The 22,136-nt window shown below is 48.1% G+C and overlaps 1 protein-coding gene across 1 annotated transcript in view; it reads right to left on the bottom strand.

Annotated features, from left to right (window-relative positions):
* Positions 1-16,960: 16,960 nt before the first annotated feature.
* Positions 16,961-22,136, bottom strand: part of Ypel2 (yippee like 2) — a 58,787-nt gene continuing 53,611 nt past the window's right edge. The window contains exon 5 of the mRNA XM_028878274.2: positions 16,961-21,531. Within this exon, the coding sequence (XP_028734107.1) occupies positions 21,442-21,531 (90 nt within the window). The 3' untranslated portion in view covers positions 16,961-21,441. The remainder of the gene's footprint in view (positions 21,532-22,136) is intronic.

Consider the following 22,136-nt stretch of genomic DNA (forward strand, 5'->3'; position numbering starts at 1 on the left):
CACCTCTGAGAGAATGGTCCGTCTCTCCTTCCTAGGCCTGTCCTGGGTGCCGTCCCTAGCCTGGATCCACCTACAAGCACTTGCTGACAGGGAGCACACATTGGAATTCACTCGCATGCCACAAAGACTGCCCTGTGGAAGGACCGGCCACTCAAACACTTGTCCAGTCACTCTAACAAAGCATATTTTTGTTTGGTTTTGAGGCAGGATCTCCTGATGTAGCCCTGGCTGGCCTGGAATGCTCCTCTCTATGTACATTAGGCTGGCTTCAAACTCAAAGAGATTCACCTGCCTCTGTCTCCCCAGTGCTGGGATTAAAGGCATGAGTCACTATGACCAACACCTGTTCCAGGCTCTTTTTTTTTTTTTTTTTTTTTTTTTTGGCTTTGGTTTTTGTTGTTGTTGTTGTTGTTGTTGTTTGAGACAGGGTTTCTCTGTGTAACAGCCCTGGAACTAGTGCTGTAGACCAGGCTGGCCTCGAACTCATAGAGATCCACTTGCTTCTGCCCCTGGAGTGCTAGGATTAAAGGTGGCCTCCTGGCTCTGTTCCAGGTATTAACACAAGATAATAATAAAAAAAAAGTCTGTGGCCCAGACCCCGAGCATGAGGATTATCAGGTGTATATAATGAAATCCATGAGAAATGCTAGTGAGAGAATTATGGCAACAGGAAGTGATGGTGGTGACTCCGTGTCTGATTTAGAAGAGAAGCAAAGGGAAGGCCCGAAGCGTGGCGCTTAAGAACTAAGGGACTTGCTGGGCAGCAGTGGCGCATGCCTTTAACCCCAACACCCGGGAGGCAGAGGCAGATGGATCTCTATGAGTTCCAGGCCAGCCTCAGCCTCTATGAGATTTGAGATCCCGGGCAGGCACCAAAACTACCCAGAGAAACCCTGTCTCAAAAAAAAAAAAAAAACTAAGGGACTTCAGTAGCAATTGCACATGAAAGTCTCTTTTTTCTATTCAGTTGAAAGTCTTCAAGCCTGGCATTGATGGTGGTGGCTTCTAAAAACAAAAGCCCCAAGAAGAACATAAGGGTACCTCAGTCAGGGGTGCTTAGAAATGCATTCTGGGAGAAGAAAGGGGGCTGAAAAACCTTTCCTCCTTATCTCAGCTGGGAAGCATTTCCCTTTCTCTCCCTATTCTGCGGCCCCCAGCATCCTGTGTCCTCAGTGCCAGGGCTTCTCTTGTCCTACGCTTGTGTCCTTCACCAACTCCCTTGGTTCTGACCCCCAGTATTTTCTTTCCTCTGTAAGGACGCTGCCTTCCCTGGCATACCCCAGAGAGCTCTTCATGGTCTCACCATCTTTCAACACTCTTTCCCTCAGGGACCCCACAGTCCTGCCCTGGAATCTCTAGAAGCCGAATAGCTCTGCACTTCAGTAGATAAAACTCCCCATTCCTGCTGGGCCAGCTAATTAGAGTCACTTTTCTCTAACTCCTTATCTCGGGGTTGTTTTCCTAAATTAGCATTAGCCAGCTGATGGATAGCAGGCTATCTACCCCCTGAGTTAAGGATTTGGATATTCAGTCTGCCATAAAACCAGCTCAGAACATCAGGGCCAAACAGACCTAAGTCTGAACTTCATCTCCTCTCCATCAGTTTTTCGAATCATGCATCTTCTTTGGGCTTCAGTTTTTTTACATGTGAGATGAGGACGGTTTTACCTGCTCTGCAGAATCTTGTAGGAAATGGCCGAGAGGTTTGGAAGGTGGCTGGGATGGAAAAGGTAAACTAGTAGTGGGAGTCTTGGTCATTCTGTCACTGTAAAAATAATCTGTGCTAAAGCCAGGCACAGCGCCTCATGTTTATAATCGCAGCACTTGGGAAACCAGAGCAGGAGAATGTAGCAGGCTTTTTCTTTTGGGCCACCAACCAGCTCCCAAAGCATGACCTGGAGACTTAATATTAGTTATGAATGCTGGACCTTCGATTATGTTTGTCCCACTAGCTTTTTTTTTTTTTTAAACTTAATTTAACCTGTTTCTCTTCATCTATGTTTTACTTCAAGGGTTTTTTACCTTTCTTTCATTCTGTACGTCCTACTCTGTGTCTGGCCTCAGGCGTCTCCCTCTCTTCCCTCTTGTTCTCTCCTCTCCTTCTCTCTCAAGTCTAGAGTCCTTCTACTTATTCTCTCTGCCAGCCAGTCCTACCTGTCCCTCTACTGTCTGGCTATTGTCCCATAAGCTTTTCTTTTCTTTCTTTCTTTTTTTTTTTTTTTTTTTGAGACAGGGTCTCTTTGTGTAGCTCTGGCTGTCCTGGAACTCACTCTGTAGACCAGGCTGGCCTTGAACTCACGGAGATCTGTCTGCTTCTGCCTCCCAAGTGCTGGATTAAAGGCATACACCACCACTGCTCCATTCAGCTTTTTATTAGACCAATCAGGTGCCTTAGGCAGGCAAGATAAAACAGCAACACATCTTTACATATTAAACAAATGCAGCATGAACAAATGCAGCACACCTTTACATCTGTAGGTAAATTGGTTGCAAAAGGTGAGTTTTACAACTCTGGGTTTGGTGTCCTGACTACCTGGGGAGTCAGGCAACACCTTGAGCTGCTAGGACAGCTCTGATGGCTGAACTGCAAGAAGACAGTTCAACCCTGGAGGCGAGGTATCCTGGACACCTGGAGCTGCTCAGAACGACAGCTCAGCCCTGAAGGTGTCCCAGACACCTGGAGCTGCTTAGCACAGCTCTGACGGCTGGAACTGCAAAGAAGCAGCCCAACCATGGAAGGGAAAATTTTCTGACTTCTCGGGAGAGTCAGGCTTGGAACTGCTTCAGTATCCTGACTGTTCAGGAAAGTCAGGCTATCCCTGCTGTGAGAGGGGATGGTCTCCTTGCAGGATATAGCAATCCTGCTCCTCTCCTGGAGAGCCGCTACAGCTGAGCTTCGGTCAGTCCCCACTTAAGGGGGCTTCCTAGCAGAGCTCTGCTTCTCCCGCCTAAGAAATTGCAAAAATGTAGCAATCTCCTCCGGCTTAGTGTTACCAGCTCTCTTGCTCTGTCCACTGAGGGACATCTCAGCAAGGATCTTCTGCTCAGCTCCCCCTTGCTCAATCCACTATGTGATGTCTTAGCAAGGATCTTCTGTTCAGCTCCCCCTTGCTCAATCCACTATGTGATGTCTTAGCAAGGATCTTCTGTTCAGCTCCCCCTTGCTCAATCCACTATGGACGTCCCAGCAAGGTTCTTCTGTGCACCAATGAATGAAAGTCTCCACACCCAAAACTCTTTTGAGAAAATGATTTATTTGGGAAGGAGGAGTCCAGGAGAGTAGCTGCCTCTACCAGGGTGGAGAGAACAGCTCTCAACTGACTGGGCAGGGCGGTTTATATAGGATGTCCTGGGGGTGGAGTCAACCGTGATCAGTTAGTTTTTTTTTTTTTCCTGCCCAGGGATTGGCCAGTTTTGTGGGCAAGGGGCAGAGATAGCCCTGATTTCAGGGCCAAACTGTGTTTCTTTCACTGGCCTTTCTTTGTTTTTTGACACTACCTCTAAGGCCAGGGCACTTTTCTTTCACTGACTCTGATTCTAGGGACCAAGAGTGTTATTTTGGTGCTAGTTTCAGAGTCAGGGCATATTTCCTTGGTTCTGGGTTTGGGGATAAAGTGTTCATTTCTCTGGCTCAGGTCCCAAACACAGGCTGTGTTTCTTTCCCTAGTCCTGAACCCTAGGGCCAGAATTCTACTGTCCTGCTCTGTAATTGGTTGGTTTCACAAGTCACTTGGACAGGGGCAGAGATGGCTCTGATCTGAGCCAAACTGGGTTTCTTTCATTGGCCTTATTTGGGCCATCTTTCCCTGATTCTGGGCTCCAGGGTCAGGGTGGGTTTCTTTAGCCAGCCGGTTTTCCCTACATCGTTAAAGTAATATTCTATAACAGGATTGTGAGTTTGAGGACAGCCTGGGCTACATAGATGTTCCAGATCAGCCTTGGCTGCACAGTGAGACCCCGTCTCAATAACAGAACTGTAGCTTTTTACTGCTAGACAGCCATCATGGGTTACACGCACCCCCAAGGGAAAAGCCTGTCCATATGGCTGAAACATCCCCCACGAGGTTCAAGTTGACCTCTGACAACGCAGAGTAAAGCCAGACTCCCTCAGAGACTGGTAAGGCCCAGAGGAGTTCACACGGTGTTGTGCAAGTACATTTGTGACTAGCAATAAAATCTTGAGAGTTTCAAAGTCCTCGGGACTTGCTCCTGAACCTCCTGAAGTGCTCTCTGCCTCTTAACTGTGAAAGCAGTTGCCTTCTACAAACATCTTGAGAGGAACAGAAAGGGGAACCAATGATGCTAATTCCATTTGATTCAGACAGAAACCTGAACTCAGATTGGCTCCTTCACTGTAAGACTCTCGCCCAAGCCCGGAGGTGGTAGTGGCACATGCCTTTAATCCTAGCACTTGGGAGGCAGAGGCAGTCGGATCTCTATGAGTTCAAAGACAGCCTAGTCCACGGGGCGAGTTCCAGGACAGCCATGGCTACACAGAGAAACCCTGTCTGAAAAAACAAAACAGTAGGCCGGGCGGTGGTGGTGCACGCCTTTTATCCCAGCACTCGGGAGGCAGAGGCAGGTGGATCTCTGTGAGTTCGAGGCCAGCCTCGTCTCCAAAGCGAGTTCCAGGAAAGGAGCAAAGTTACACAGAGAAACCCTGTGTGTGGGGGGGCCAGTAACAACAAAAGACTCTCCCTCTCTGTGTCATGTATTTCCCCGCCAACCCCTCCCCTGAACCCCAGTTAGGAGTCACTTGGCCTCTGCCTTGGGGGTATAAATTTATCTCCTGTACTCCAGTAATAAAATCACTTTAAATAATAGTAATAAAAATAAAAACAGTAACAAAAGGATACTTGCCAAGCATCAATTTCTAGAGCCATTAGGCCGAAGTAGCTTTTTAAATCTGTATATTGTTAAAAACTAAGGCCTGCCAGGGTGACACATACCTTTAGTCCCAGCACTCACGAGGTAGAGGTAGGCAGATCTCTGTGAATTCGAGTTCTGCCTGATTTGCAGAGAGTTCTGGGCCAGGCTACACACTCTGTCTCAAAAACAAACAAATAAAAAAGATGAAAGGCAAATACTTCAGGACCCAAGACATGATAAGGCTCCCGCAATTCCAGCTGCGAGGCTCCATGTTCTTGCTATTGGTCAGACTGAATTTGGATGCTGGATGATGGGGTCCTTTCCATGGAAGAAGGCAGGCAGCCGTGGGCAACACTGTCCTGGTGGAGCCATGCTCACTGAAAGAGTTGCACTGAGTCAGTCAATCCAGTTATGACCACCTACTATGTGCAAGGCATGAGGGGCGTAGAGGCGGCAAAGCGCGGTGGTGTCATCCTGTAAGCCATCTAGAGAGAGAAGAGACGAGGGGAGAGAAGGGGGGAGGAGGGGAGAGAAAGGGGAAGGGGAACTAGAGACAGGTGATAGGAGGAACATAAAACCAGGTAACCGGAAGACAAAGGGGTGAGATGGAGGAGCCACACAATGTCTCTTGAAGTACCTGACTTCCGAGTGCAGTTGTGAAGGGCCATCCTCTGTGTTCAAGACCTCCGTGCCAAGGCCCCAGGCAGCCGGGTGTGTTGAAGGCACAGCCTCCAAAGCAGCCCAAAGTTGCCAGGCTTTGATTCAGAATAGTAGGCACTCCAAGAGTTTGGTTTGGATGCAGTCATAGGGAGTGACAAGCTCTTGTTTATACTCTGAAAAGATCACTTCAGGACTGCCGGGAATGCACCAGAAGGAGCAGGACAGGAAGTGGGGAAACAGGCTGGTTGAGGAGACGACTGCGGTTCAGGCTACAAAAGGTACCTACCTAGCATGCGCAGGATCTCGAGTTCTGTCCCCCTGCAGCACTGCAAAGAAATAAAAACACCAGTATCCTAAACAGGAGGACCAGGGATGAAGCTCCGTTGATTGGAGATGGTGAGAACTGCCACGCTGTACAAACTGGGGGTCTTGCAAATGAGTCAAGTGTGAGGGTTGAATGACAGAAATCAAAGATGCTAAACCAAACTAGACGTGAAACCTAGTAAAACTGAGGAGGGGAGAGCTGGGGGGGAAGCTGGGGGGTGCTGGGAGGAGCTGGGGGAGGAGCTGGGGGAGGAGCTGGGGGAGGAGCTGGGGGAGCTGGGGAGAGGAGCGCGGGGGGGGGGAGCTGGGGAGGAGCTGGGGGTGCTGGGGGAGGAGCTAAGGGGTGCTGGGGGAGGAGCTGGGGGTGCTGGGGAGGAGCTGGGGGAGGAGCTGAGGGGTGCTGGGGGAGGAGCTGAGGGGTGCTGGGGGAGGAGCTGGGGTGCTGGGGGAGGAGCTGGGGGAGGAGCTGAGGGTGCTGGGGAGGAGCTGAGGGGTGCTGGGGGAGGAGCTGAGGGGTGCTGGGGAAGGAGCTGGGGGTGCTGGGGAGGAGCTGGGGGTGCTGGGGAGGAGCTGGGGGTGCTGGGGGAGGAGCTGGGGGGAGGAGCTTTGGGGAACTGGGGGGGAGGAGCTAGGGTGTACCTTTAATGAGATGGAGATGTTGGGGACATCGTCTGTTTACATCTGTCTCCTCCCTGGATAACCTGGAGCATTCAGACACATCTTTTTTTTTCCCCCTTGGTTTTTTGAGACAGAGTTTCTCTGTGTAGCCCTGGCGGTCCTGGAACTTACTGCAGACCAGGCTGGCCTCGAACTCAGAGATCTGCCTGCACTGCCTGCTGAGCGCTGGGATTAAAGGCGTGTACCACCACCACCGGTTGTTTGGCTCCAACAAAATATCACAGAGGCAGTTGTCTTTGGGCCTGGGTTAAGACATTGCATCATGGTGAGGAGGGTGTGATGGACCAGAGAGACTCACCTCGTGGTGCCTGGGAAGCAAAGACAGACTGGCCTCGACAGGGCAATGAAGTTCAGGCATTTGAATTTTCGGCCTACACACACACACACACACACACACACACACACACACACAGAATTAAGACCAGCCATGGTGGCGCTCGCCCATAATCTCAGCCTCAGCTACATGATGGCTTTCAGGCAAACCTGGGCTATGTGAGACTCTGTCTGAAAATAAAATCAAAGGGACAGAGAAAGGAAGGAGGGAAGGAAACCGAGTTAGTCATGGGCCTACCTTACGGGCTAACGTGAAGATTAATAAGACAGGTTCTTCTGGTGTGTGGTGACGGGCACAGAGCTGTGCCCATACCTACGAACCATTGTTACCGGCTGTTTTCCTTCATTTAACCCCATTGTGTCTCCATTATTTTTGGAACCAAATGTTTGGAGTCTAGCACTCACATGTGGGTGCTTTATCTCATCAGCTTCACATTCGCCTTCATGCTGTGCCACCCTGGGGCTCTGGGGAAAATGGACCCAAACAGAACCTAAAACCAGGAGACTCTCCTCCTATGTTTTGATTTATTGCCCAGAAACCAAATGTAAGCCCCGCTAACAGACCACCTGGATTCTCCGTCGTTTCCACCCTCAGGGCCCTGCTGTCCCTTGTCATCCATTTTGCTTGGTTTGAAGGAGATAACTGGGGTAGTCAGTTCAGAAAGCAACAAGTACTTTCGGCTTTGAAGGAAGAAAATGTGACACTTATCTCAGAGTGGGCCGTGGGGTGTTTCGTTCCTGTGTGTGAGAGGGCAGGCGGGCTGTGTGTGTGTGTGTGGGTGCTGGGTGCCGAATGCAGGGTCTTGAGTGTGCTAGGCTAGTGCTCTACCAATGCACTATCCCCTGGCCCTGTTTTGTTATATATGTTCGCTGCATCATCCTATACTCAGCTAGAAGAAATCTTCAGCTCCCTCTCTCCCTCCCTCTCTCCCTCTTCTTCTATCAGTTCTCCCTGCCTTCTCTCTTCCCTTCCTCTCTCTCTTTTGTTTTTGAGACAGTCTTTATTATGTAGCTCTCTGGCTGTCCTGGAACTACGTAGACCAGGTTGGCCTCCAACTCCCAGAGATCTGCTGGGATTAAAGGCATCTGCCAACCCCCCCCCCCCCCCCCCCGGCTTCTCTCTCTCTCTGCAGCCCATCCAGATATTGTTTTGGGAGTCAGTACTGTGAATTTTGGGGTTGAATTCAGGTCATCAGGCTTCTGCAGCAAGGGCTTCTAATGCTCTGAACCATCTCACTGGCCCTATTTTTTTTTTTTTTTTTTTGGCAGAAGGTGTGTTTTTGAGAAAGGATTTCTGCTGTGGGATGTTCTGTATGTCCTGTGGGAGCCCTTCTTGGGTTCCTTGTGGCGTTACCCAGCAGGTCCGTATAGAGGATGATTAGGACCATGGGCCTGAGTGCAGGTGTTTGAGATGGTCTGCACTTGGCTGTGCTGGGGGATGGTCTGTATGTCAAGTTGTTCTGATTGGTTAATAAATAAAACCTGATCGGCCGTGGCTAGGCAGGAAAGATAGGCGGGACTAGCAGAGAGGAGAAATAAAAGGGACAGAAAGGCAGAAGGAGAGGCTGCAGCCGCCGCAATGACCAGAGACGCTGCAGCCGCCGCAATGACCAGTAGCCTGTGAAGATGCTGATAAGCCACCAGCCACATGGCGAGGTATAGATTTGTAGAAATGGATTAATTTAAGATAAAGGAACAGTTAGCAAGAAGCCTGCCATGGCCATACAGTTTGAAAGCAAAATAAGTCTCTGTGTTTACTTGGTTGGGTCTGAGCGGCTGTGGGACTGGCGGGTGGCAGAGATTTGTCCTGAATGTGGGCAAGGCAGAAAAACTCTCAAGCTACAGATTTCTCTGTGTAGCAATCCTGGATGTCCTAGAACTTGATTTGTAGATGAGGCTGGCCTTGAACTCACAGAGATCCACCTGCTTCTGCCTCCCAGTTGCTGAGATTAAAGGCATGCACCATCACCGCCCAGCTGAGCTCCCTATTTTTAATGAATATGGAAACTCACCCTTGAATTTCCTCTTGGATTTTTACTTCATTTTGTCAAATAAGATTTTCTAAACATTTATCCCAAGGAAGAAAAGTGTCGGTAAAAACCAGAGGTGGGGAGCATGCACATCTGTCACAATGACTACCCTGACAAATGAGTGAACGGGTGTCCTGATTGCTGACGACGACTAACAACCAAGAACTCTAATATGCTGCTGAGTGCAAAATGACACACTGTTAGAAAAAAAAAAAGCTTGCTAGTTCCTTATCAATGTAAATTTCCCTTACCACAAGATCCTGCAATCTCATTCCCAGGAATTCACCAAAGAGAACACAACACACACATACACATACGCACATTTACACAAAACCAATCCACAAATGTTTATACAGCTTTTTCCTACAGTTGAAACCTGGAAACCACACAAGTGACCCGACAGTGGGTACACGGTGGTATATCCATACGATGGAATGCTATTCAGCAATAAAAGGGAACAACTTACTGGTCCATGAAGCTATCAAGCATTATGCTAGGTGAAGAAAAGCCAACTGAAGTCTACATGTGGAACCAGGCATAGTGCCTCATGCCTGTAGTCTCAATGTTCTGGGGGCTGAAACAGATAAAGATGGCTCCATTTGTGGTGTAAGCATGGCCCAGTGGGAGAGCTCTGGCCTAGTATGCTCAAAGCCCTGGGTTCACACTCCAGCATTAGGGGTGGGGTGGTACAGAGAGTATGGAATTCCCGAAAAAGCAAACAGTAACAACAAAACATGGTGTTGTCAGGGGTTGGACATGTGAACGGAGTGGACCACAGCAAGTCATTCCACACAAGTTGCTATGTTTGTGGGCGATGTTGCTTTTGCTGGGTTTTTTAAAATTATTTTTGAGGCAAGTTCTCTCAGTGGTCTGGTGCTCCATGATTCAGCTAAACTGATTGGGCAGAGAGACCCAGGAATCCACCTAACTCTACCTCTCCCCCACACTAGGATTATATGTGTTTGCCCCAGCCCCCATTTTTTAATGTGGGGTGCCAGGAATCAAACTCAGGTTTACATTGCAAGCCACTGAGCCTCACCCTAGCCTCAAGAGAAATTTTTTTGTAGTTTGTGTGAAACAGGATCTCATGTAGCCCAGGCTGGCCTCAAATTCTAAGTAGCTAAGGATGACAATGAACTTCTGACGATTCTGCTGTGGAGGATCGTGGATTTCCCTAATGCTGGAATTATTAAGTATGCAAAAGCATGTCCAATTTAGGCAGTTCTGGGGACTAAACCCCTGGGGGAGGGAAAGTCTCTGCCCCTGACCCCTTAGGAATTCTAGAAGGGGACAGGCGAACACCACTTACTTCATAAGGGCCATACCAGAGACCCCAGGAAGAGTTTCAGGGACCCAGTGAAGGGGGCCTGCAGAGCAAGGTCCCCAGGAAGCTGTTCCACAACTATTCTCACTTTGCAGGGAGTGGCTGAGGGCAGGTGGAAGCCGAGGCCTGCACTCAGGCAAATGCACTCGCACTGAGTTATGGCCTCAGCTTACGACAGATGCTTTCTAGTCCAAACATTAGCTGCTGTGGCAACTCTGACCTTTTCCTCCCTGGGCAAGTGAAGGCGGCACTCCCCTTGTTCAAGAAACGTTTCCACAGGGAACTGAGGACAGCTCCGGAGTGCAGGGGCTTTGACCCTTGATGCTTGGTTTCTGGTGGCGACAAACCCGCAATCCCAGCCTTGACAACACATGGACTACCTGACAGTGACTCAAAACAAAAGACAGGTTAGAACAGGGGTGTGGCTCTGTGATAGGAGCACCTGCCTAGTATGTACAAGGCCCTGAGTTCTACACCCGATGTTATTGGGGAAACTGAGGTTCTCCATCTCTTCTAAGGAAACGGAACACACTATTTTGATAGAATAATTTATTTGTGTGTATGTGTATTTGCCTGCATGGGTTTTGCGGTTGTGAGCTGCCATGCCGATTTGACACTTGGAAGGGAACCTGGGTCCTCTAGCAGAGTAGAAAGTGTTCTTCATCTCCGAGCCATCTCTCTGGCCCCGGGAGGAAGCTCAAGGACAATTTTAATGGAGTTTAAGAGAAACATCTAGAATGGGTTATATGAAAACTCCCAGTAACTACTACCATGAAGAGAGGTGGAGAAAAGCGATGCCTTTTAAGTTACACATGGAATAGAAATAGATATTAAGAAAGGGTAAAACCCTCCAGCGGCTCAGGGTGCAGCCCAAAGCATCCAGCCGGGGTTTTAGTCTTTTGTAGTCGCCAACCTCTCGGGTGGGCCTGTGTCACTGTTTCCCACCACCTTCTCTTCCTTAGATGACGCCAGGAAGGATGGGCTTCTCGTCCTCAGAAGACTGGCTTCTGTCACATGTTCATCCCAACACGATTTTTCTCAGTTCCCACTCTTGACCCTCCGGCACCACCAAAACAGGAAAAGATATTAAATCATCAAGCTTGTTTAGGAAGTGATACCAAAAAGGAAAAAAAAAAAAAGAGTTAGCCTCCATCATATTACTAATGCTTTCCTTTGGGCAGCTGCGTGGCTGTTTTTCCATTTTAATGAACACACATCCAGCTTTGCCCTCACCACTGCCTAAGCAGTGAGACTTTAGGTTTGGGGTCCCAGATCTGCCTGGGCACCCGTCTGCCTCCCTTGTCTTGTCTTCACAACTCTTAAAGATGTCAATTGAGCCTCAGGGGGTAACGGACCCTTCCATGCTCAGAACCTGGAGCCCTAACTCCTGGCATTAGCCCCAAGGTCTCCACCCCACGGGCAGGAGGGAGATTCAACACAGCATAGGTTCGTCAGTCTTGATGTACCCCTTTTAAGGCAAGCCTCCCTCAAAAGCTGAACATGGATTTCACCAATGCAAGAGGAAGTTTTCAATGCTCTGGACACAACTGGCCTATGCCAGTCATGTGGGAGGCAGCTCTTTCCGGGATGACTGCCCAGCCCCTTTGTTAAACAGGAACTCCCTCAGGTCCTTCCTGTGAAGAAGTCTCCAGAAGGTCAGTGGCTCCTCCTCCCCTGCAGTATTCGATCTCAGATGGCTGGCATTCTCCTTGGTAAACAATTTCTCTTATAATATCATTGACATCTAAAGTGAAATGAAATCGGAACATTGGCCATGTCTTGTCGCCATGGAAACGACGTCAAGCCTGAGAGCCTCCAGGAGATGTGGGTGCTGGGAGCCTTCTTCCCCAAGCGCTGGGGCAGTAAAGGATTGGGCACTGGACAAAGGCTAAACAGGTTTCCTATTAGATTAGCAGCAGTTTGGGTCATACACACATCATGTTCAACACAGAGCTGTGCCACCAGCGGAAGCATAATCCAGACTACAGTTTCAGTGTCTGTAGAGGGCTGGGTTGGTACAGAACATACCAGCCAAACATTCCACGTCTGCAAATGTATGCTTTAAACTCTATTAAGGATCAAAAAAAAGTAAAGAGGGGTGGGGGATGAGAGGAAGACTTCAAAAACTTTCTGTAGAAGCATTTTTGCTTCTGCGAATGAGAAACCAAAATTTGGGCTGGAGGGATAGCTCAACCGTTAAAGGCTAGGCTCAACCAAAAATATAAGAGAAACCAAAATTTCCTCAAGAAACGCCTTTATTAAGGCCATAAACAAAGCACCTCTGATTCTTCAGCATGGCTGCTTTGTTTGCATGGCTGCAGGCTGGAGAAGGGGCCTGGGGGAGCGTCAGGGGAGGCTGTGGGAGTATGACGGTGTCCTGTCTTTTCTCGTGTGGTGCACTTGGTTTACTGAAGACCACGAAAGGTAGCGCCCATCAAAATCAAGGATGGACTTTCTGGGCTCTCCTCCATCTTCTTTAAAGTCATTTGTTCTGTTTTGATGGCGATCGGGATTGAACCCAGGGCCGTAGCCATGCCCCCAGCTTCCTTTCTTCTGTATACACTCTCTTCTAAAATTAAAAGCCTAATTGTGTCAGGCAGTGGTGGCGCATGCCTTTAATGCCAGCACTCAGGAGCTACTACTCCAGCAGACCCAGAACCCTGGATTATGTAACCTGTGGGTGTTATCTCCTTGAAGAATTTAGGTTAGATGAATGAATGCTATACCTACCTGCTAGCAGTGTGTATCAGTGAGCTGTAATCACGCCACACAAAGGATTCAAGCACCAAAGTCTATTTGTGCTGGATACTACATGATGTTACTGTATGTGACTTCTTGATAACTTGGGTTGCTGCTGGCATCTCTGAGTCCCAGACAGAAATCAGTTCCCATACTCGGCACCTTCTCGAGATGAATGTCTATGCATGAAGTCATGTGATGTCCGGCTGTACCTGACATGGCCTGCACATGCTCCCTGGAACTCAAGAGCCAGTGTTCTTAATTGACTCTGATGATGTATGTGTATGCTTTGTTTTGTTGTGTTGTTTTTGCTTTTTTTTTTTTTTTTAAAGATTTATTTATTTAGTATGTATACAGTGTCCTGCCTGCATGTGTCCTTGCAGGCCAGAAGAGGGCACCAGATCTCATTACAGATGGTTGTGAGCCACCATGTGGTTGCTGGGAATTGAACTCAGGACCCCTAGGAAGAGTAGCCAGTGCTCTTAACCGCTGAGCCATCTCTCCAGCCGCTGTTTTTGCTTTTAATGCAGTCTAGGTTGGCCACAAAGCTGCCATGTCACCCGGAGTGGCCTTTACTCTGACCCTGCCTCCACTTTCCAGGGGCTGGGATTACAGGCAGCCACCATCAACTCAGTTTGCCTCTGAGTTCATGAACTTGACATAAATCATTAACACTATTTTAATCACCCCCCACCCCTGCCAAACACTTAATTCCTGTCATGGATTTCAAATAATTTGCTAAGTGCCCTCAGAATATTCTGTCTGTTCTATTAAAATGATTCTCATATCACTTGGAAATTAGAAATCTCTTCATGTGACATATGACATTTAATTAAAAAGATAAGGAAATCTCAGTATATAGCCCATACTGCTCGTGAATGTTTGGTCCTCTTGTCTCTGGGATTACAGGGGTACACCACCAAGTCTGCTGTTTGGCCAACTTTTCCTAGGCAGACACAAACATCGACCTCCTCCCCCCATACAGTTCCAGAGATAGACCAAAGTAGACCATTCTGCCAAGATTCAGCTTTGGGAACCAATGACTTTGCGGGGCTTTCTAACAGAAGCCTGGGTGAGGGGGTAGTTCCAGCCCTGTGCGTGACCCCAAATAGCCACATCATTGAAAAGTCTCCCCCCACCAAATGCCGCATAGATGACATCGTTCATCTATTTAACCTTGCACACATTTCACAGTCCTGGCCGTGGCCACGTGTAGGGTGGATGGAATTACAGACTGCAGGAAGCGAAGTGTAGGAAGGCCTGGCTGGGATCTCAGGTGTGGGTCTAATGAGCTTCCTCACTGCCTTCTGGGAGGGCGTCCAATGGGCCCAGTTACAAGGGCACCTGCAAGCAGTCACAGCTGCTTTGATGGACACGCTGTTATGTTCAAAGTTGGTCCCTTGGCTTGTTCTCAACAGTTCACTGGCACTCGCAGGTGTCAGCATTGAAATATCTTGCTCACATTCATATGGGCAAGTGTTGGGTTATTTTTTTTTCTTTTAATCATTCTTAATGGAAAGCAACAGTTTTTCTCCCTCCAAAACAAAACAATCAACAGTCCTGAAAAAAAAAAAAAGTTAGACTTCCTCAGTTCTTAGTTCTAAGCTCTGTGCTTCCAATGGTCAAAATGCTGGGATTTCTCTCAGGTCCTCAGGATCAGCGGCAAATGCTGTCTTGCTGGCTCCTTTCCACCATATTTTTTTTATAATAGGACTCATCACTGAACCCGGTCCTGGCCAACCTAGATAGACTGGCCAAAAGCTGGCCCTTTTTGTTGACAGAATCATGTGCATCTCAGGCAGGCCTCAAACTCAACTTGTCTCTGAGGATGACCTGGACATGTCATTGTCCAGTGTGGTATGTGGTGTTGGAGATCAGACCCTGGGCCATATGTAGTCACTAGTTGTACATCTTTGTGGAGCTGCATTCCTAGCCCCTAGACTTAGAAATTTTAAATAATGTTAAATATCTTTTCTTTAATGATAAACTCTTTTGCATTTGTCAGAGATTAAGGGGGAGGAGAAAGGGAGAGAGAAGAAAACCATGACATTTTGGTGTGTGTTTAAACATGTCAAAAAGGGTCCTATATACAGAAATGTCAGGGTAGGCTGGTACTACAAATGGGTTCTTTTCAGAAGGCAATCTGTAATTTTTGTTTTGTTTAACACAAGGTCTCTCTCCATATAGCCCTGGCTGTCCTGGAACTCTCTCTGTAGGCCAGGCTGGCCTGAAACTCAGAGGTCCACCTGCATCTGCCTACCATATGCTGGGATTAAAGGCATGCACCACCACCACTGCCTGGTTGTAAGCTTTTTGTATTTTCAGTGTCTTACACAGTTATCCAGACAGGTCTTAGTGAAATCCTCCCATCCTAGTCTCCCCAGTGTGAAGGTTACGGCATCAGCCACCAGGCCCACAAAATCCCAGCTTTGCCTTGGGGGTTCATTCTATGGTCTCAGAGCCTTGGTTCCCTTTAAATGGAAGAATTATTGTGAAAACAAAATGGTACGGAGAGCAAAGACAGCCAAGGTAGACAGACTGGATTGTGCCATGGAGAAGCCACAGCCATGTTCAGGCTGGAGAGTAAGAGGCTACAGTTTGAACCTGAGCTGGACTTTTGGTCCCGGTACCTGAGTTCTAGGCCATCCAAGCTTACATAATGTGAGACCCTGCCTAAAAATAAATAAAACAGGGGCTAGACAGATGGCTCAGTGGTCCAGAGCACTTGTTCTTGTTGAGGACCCGGGCTCAATCCCCAGGATCCACATGGTGGCTCACAACTGTCCTTAACCCCGGTTCCAAGGGTCCCAAAGGCATAAAGAGATGCATGCCAGCCAAACACTTATTCACAGAAAGTAAAATAAATCTGAAAATAAAACCCATCCAAAACCCAGCTTGAAACAGTCTAAGGCAGAACCCAAGAGTCATGAAGTCAGTGTGTTGCTTCCTGATGGTCACCTGTGATGAAATGAGGATGGTGAGATCTCCTGGGGTGATGTGAGGAAGTGCCTTCGCTTAAGGACCCCGCTCCAGGTTCTGCAAGCAAAGCACCAGGAGTCCCAGGTCAGGCAGAAGCCTAGGCGCTCAGTGCTCTCCCCTCCCTGGCCACTGTGGGCAGTGAGATTAGAATAAGGGCAAACAGGAGTGAGATGATAACGAGGTCTACTGAAGCAAAACAGGTCACAGGAAGGAGATAATGTGCTCAATGACAAAAAGTGACAGCTGCAGCCGGGCCCAGAAAAGATAGCTGAAAATCTGTGGGAAGTAGGCGCGGGTAGGGGGTGGGGGTGGGTTTCTATACACACTTACACATGCTTTCCAGACAGGGTTTCTGTCTTGGAATTCACTGTGTAGACCAGGCTAGCTCAACTCTGCCTCCTGAGTGCTGGGATTAAAGGACTGCACCACCAGGCCCATCCCTCTGAAGAAGTCAGCCTTGCCTAGCATATGCACTAAGCCTCGGATTCAAATATAGAGTCAAATGATTTTTAAAAAGGAAGGCACCAGTACATATAAGTACATGTAACTGGACTTACAAGTGACTGGTTATTCAAGATTGTGTGCTTGTTAAAACATAACCAGCTGACTTATAGTGACAGAATTGTCAGGCTTGTAATCTCAATTTAATACTTGGACAAGATTTGATTTATTTTTTCACGTGGATATTTATCTCCCATTGTCGGCTTACCCCCTTAATGCAATCTTATGTCTGAAGACAATGTCAGTGGGAAAGCTTTCAGAAGGTGGGCCACGGCTTAGATAACTGGATGAAGGTCGTTCTGCATTTCTGATAGCTAGAGCCAGGAGAAAAGAGATGAACAGGAGACCTGAGATTCGCTCATTAACTGGCTTGCTGTCCTTAAGAGAAATGCCCTTTATGGACTCAGCTAACAGGCCTATGGCCAGGGTTATACAGATGACCCTGCGCAGGCCTCCCTGCAGTATAAATGTCAAGGTAATTAATTCACATTGCGTCAATGAAAACATGCGTTCTCCCGAGAGGTAATATTTGAAAACTTTATTTTCTCAAATGAGCACCAACACAGATTGGGAACAAACGATGCTTCTCACTAACACTGAATCATTATGTACAGTCACCGGACAGAGGTGAAGACCATTTACACAGAAATAATCACCTCTGTTGTCGAAGCAAAGTGACCTGGGGGGAAATGCCACTGAAGAAAACCAAACACACAAAAACAATTCCAAACCCAATGATACAGTTTGTAAACACAGACAGACAGACGGACAAACCTGTGGTACACAAGTCTGCAGGCTGGGGAAAGGGAACTGACTCCACCTTCGACAGCACACTGTAAAACCCTGGGCAGGCAGATCTACCCCTGCAGAGACAGTCTCTTTCTTGGCTTTATCTTTTATTCTGGTACATTTCATGACTGTATGATAATTAAAAAAAAAAATCAATCACCATTTTAAAAGCATTCTTTTCAACACACAGAACTAGAATGTTCCATTGAGGCAGGTTTTTTTTGAAATACAAGTTGTGTTCAAAATTTGATTTGCCAGCCTCTGCCTGAGCCCAAAGCAATCTGACCTTAAAAAAAAAAAACAAAAAATAAAAAGCTATTGTTTTATTAACGTCCTTTTAACCTGAACCAGTTAACATTTAATAAGACACAGCTTCTAGAACAACCAGAGCCCGGATGTGTGACTGGTCTGCTCACATCTCAGAAGCACAGACTTGACTCCGGCTTCCTCTTCACAGGTTCGCTTCGCCAGTTCTAGAAGCAGCGCACAGAGGAAGAGGAACTGGCCACACAGCTCCTCAGGGAAGGAAAATCCTGCTTCGTGCTGTTGGTCCACTCAGACATGGAAACCAGAGAGGGAAAACGCTATGTGCCCAAGGTGTAAACTGTAGTTCATAGAGTGTCCTCAGTAGAAAAGGAAACAGAAAAATCCAGACTACACACACACACACACACACACACACTCACACACTCACTCACGCACACATGATTCCAACTTCTTCGAAGTTCTCCCAGCTACGGCAATTACTTCGAAGTTGTTACTACTAAAACTTGTTGTTTCTTTTCTAGCCAAGACTGGGCCAGAAAGTATCAGTTCACAACCCTGCAATTTACTACAGTCTGTTCTACTGGGGAAAAATGCAAACAGAAAAAAATGAAAAAAAATGTTTTAAAGCCTCAATCCATTTTAAAGTGACAGATCTAAAAAAAAAAAAAAAATCTTGTTGATTACTTTTCCCTTAAAATGTACTTCAAGAAACACAGAGGAAGCCATAGAATTGAAAAGTGCTCTCAGGGATCTGAGAATACAGCACCAAATATATTATTTAAAAAATTAAATATTATTTACAAGAGTATACTTCACAAGAGAATGTATACGTACTTGGAAATCTTATTATAAAGGGACACTGCCTTTGTACACACTGATCTACCAGCAAGGATTTACTTTATCTACATGATCTGACTGTCGTCACAGGCGCTGGGGTGGTACTCAGCCAGGCCCAGCTGTGAGCTGGAGGGCATCAAGCTTGGCTATACTTGACTCATGTGGATTCACCCATCAGCAGCCTAGGGAAATCCAGGGGTGGGGGATGTGGATGTACTGGGGGGCGGGGGCACGGCTCTATCACCTACAGCGGCACAGGAGAGATGGCATGAGGTGGTCAGCTAGTCTTCAGTTCAGAACGAAGGCGGCTGGTGGCTGAGGTACAGAACTTCAGGCCCTTCCCTACTCACCCGCCCCTGCCCAAGCTCACCCCATCGACTCCAATTCCCTGAACCCATGTGGGGTGAATGGATGAGGTCTTTGGTTATGCTGAGTCAATCATTTGGTGAGGAAAAGAAAGAACAGACCGACCGAGGCCTTGAGTGCCCGTCTCCACTGCTCAGCTGTGGACTCTCTAATACTGCTAAGTGTCAGGCAGACAAGCCACCGATGGAGTGAAGGTCGTAAGAAGCACTTTTGGTGTCGCTGTCACGGAGGGAAGCCTAATGAGTTTTGGTCCCGCCCCCAAACTAGTTATGGGAAAACTGGCATGTTACTACTCATCTTCTGCACCCAGCATGGTGTGGTGCCGGACACCCACTGGGCGCTCAGCAGAGAGCAGTTCAAGAACAACCCAGAGCCAGGGTCCTACTGCAGCTCCGCTGATCCAGGATGGTCAAGGAGCCCACCCCAAGGAAAAACAGTGGCACACTGTCTCCTTCTCTGACCCTTGAGAATGGCAGGGCATCCCATATCCAGGTTCTATGTGTCACTAATTTTAGTTTTTCAAGAAAAAACATCTACCAAGGTTTAACCCCCACCCTCTATTTAAAAAAAAAAAAAAAGAAAGAAAGAAAAGAAAGAAATGGATTTGTAGATTAGCTGGGATATTCCCTGAGCAAAGGGTGTATATAATCAAATCCTTAAATGAAGGCTACTTCCCTGGGGCAGGATTGGGGTGGGGGGTGGGGGCAGCATGACTTCAGAGCCTGCAAGCCAGTTTAGGAATGTCAAAGTGGAAAAATGTGTGTCACTGGGAACTTGAGCCTGGGAGCCACGGGGTGGTTTTTCAGGAAGCAAAACTCAGTCCTTCTGAGGCTCAGTCGGTCCTGCAGTCCAGAGGGGTGGGGTAGGAGCTTGAGCTAGTATTCCCAGGCTCTGGACAAGGAGACCTGAGAACAAAATCTCGTTTTTTAGACATTTCTGTGTCCCGGAAGAGGAGCGCTCTGCTGTTAAAGAAAGCTGGCCTGCTTCCTGCCACCCCGCCATCGCCACTAGCAAGACAGGGTAAAGAAGCCTCGGTTCTTCCATTCCCAGATCAGGACACGGGGGGGGGGGGGGGGGGGGGGGGGGGGGGGACGGGGGGACGGGGACGGGGACGGGACGGGACGGGACACAAAGCCACGTCCACCAGAGCTCTCTCCTGCTGGGAATTTGATTCTGCTGAAGATGAGATTTGGAAAACGTCCTGTGCCAGCTGCTGTAATCTGGGTTAATCAATTTTACAGATTCTTATCCCCATGAACTCTCTTTTATTTGGCTCTTTTTAAAAGAGGTGAATTTTCCTGTAGGAGCAGCCTAGTTAAGAATGATGTTGAGGATTACCTCATACGCGTGTATTTTAACATCATTTTCTGCCTCAGAAATGAAATTAATGCAAACGAGGTTCGGCCGTGAGCCACATAATAGCTGAACTGCCGTAAAACATTCAGTGCTGATTCAAAGCATTGAGTTCCTTTTCACTTCAGGAGACTTACAGGGATTTTCCTCCCCATCCTTAAAGCAAGGAGGCTGGGGTGGGTGGGGTGAGGGGTGGGGGGCATTACTGAATCTATAATTCCTCCCCACTGCTGGACCACACTGTCAAAAGTTATCCTCCTACGACATGCAGATCTAACAAGAGAGGCATGAGGGATGGAATCTTGGATCTTTGTTTCCCAGGTCATGATGGAACTGGAGGGGGGAAAAAAACAAGACCCAAACCGGAAACACTAGGCACAGAGAACAGCTAAACCCATGCCCAGCGGTGAGAGCAGATGTGCCCAGCCAGAGCTGGCTCAAATCACAGCTGTTCCTCCCAGAACCCCTCTTCTGCTGCTTCACTCCCACAGAACTGCTGACTAGTTCCCAGTTTTTACTTTTCCTGCTCGCTATCAGGAGCTCCCAGGCGGCAACCCATGCTCCCTGGCTCCCCTCCATCACCGATTTCAGTGTGGTGCTGGTTAAATGGGACATCTGCCTATCTCCCCTCACCTACAACAGCGGAGACCAGGAGGTGATTGCCCAGAGGTGGGGTGGGGGTGGAGGGGCACCGGAGTCACTATAACCCATTGGGGCTTTACCTATGCCCCCCCTCACCCTAGCAGGACGTTCTCTAACTCAGGCCCAGCATGCCGGCTGGGGTCTTGCCCTGTCAGCTAGAATCAGGGCCATTTCGTGTGCTCATCTGCTATCCTGGCACATTTGATGTTAGGACAGAAGTTTGTTGTCAGAGAGAATACAGTCATGAGGTATTTTTTTTTCTCTTTGTCTTTTTGAAAAAGTCAATTATTTCAAGCCAGGTCCCCAAGAGTAGGACAGTCTTGGTCTACCCCTACCCTCCTGCCCCTTCCCCAACCCCGGGGCTCTCAGGTTGGTCTTTGCTCTTCCTCATGCCCATGTACCACTGCTCTGACAAGGCAGCTCTCCTATGGGCTGGGGGCCCCTTTCCAAGGTGGACTGCCGCCACGCAGCCAAGGATCTGTTCTGTTCTGTTCGGTATTTTTGTTTTCAGCCAACACTAGAACAGAGAAGCCAAGATCAACTCACAAACAGATACAAAGCAAAGAGACAGAGAGACAGCAATTTAGAGGCCAGTCACCCAAAAAGATGGCGTCAGGGTGGGAGGATGCCCCCTGATGGCAAGGCCCCTAAATGGATGGAACCAATTGTTCAGTCACTCTCTCACGCTTGGGTAGAATGTTCAGTTGGATGGCATTCATGTGGATGCTGGACCGGATGGATGTTGTCAGGTCAGTCCCAGCCATTGTCCTTGATCATGTGCGCTAGTTCAATGATGTATTTGCCCTCTTTATATTTCTGACTGCTTTCAAAAGCGTGTTCCTGTGAAACAGAGGAGGAGAAAGGACAGAGTGACCGAGGGCAAACAGGTGGCTGCTAAGGAGAAGAAAAGCAGAGCAAACCCACTGCCCACAGGCATCTGTGGTGGTGGCACTGGACACCAGCAGAAGAGCCAGTGATCTGGGTCAGTCTAGAATTGCCCTCTAACCAACTGACTTGCCACTCAATCACAAACTGTCCAGAGCAACAGTTCTCAACTTGTGGGGCCGTGACCCCTCGAGCAAACCTCTATCTCCAAAAGTATTTATATTATGATTCATAACAGTGATTCCAGTTATGAAGTTAGTAACACAAATAATTTTAAGGTTAGGCGGGGTCACCACAGCATGAGGAACTGTATTAAAGGGTCGCTGCATTAGGATGGTTGGGAACCACTGGTCTATTATAGGAGTGTTCTGAAAGTCCATAGAAACACTGCATAGGGTGATCACTATGAGTCAGCAGACGGTTCCCCACTGTCCTATCCTTCCCATCATCATGACAGGGACTGGGCCACATTCTCTTCTCCTGCCCCTGATTCTGGGGACCATACTCAGGGCTGCTAGGAAAGTACTCTACAGCTCTCATTAGCCTTAAGTTTCTAGTCA

This window comes from Peromyscus leucopus, chromosome 8b, assembly GCF_004664715.2.
Source record: "Peromyscus leucopus breed LL Stock chromosome 8b, UCI_PerLeu_2.1, whole genome shotgun sequence".
In the NCBI taxonomy this organism is placed as follows: domain Eukaryota; kingdom Metazoa; phylum Chordata; class Mammalia; order Rodentia; family Cricetidae; genus Peromyscus; species Peromyscus leucopus.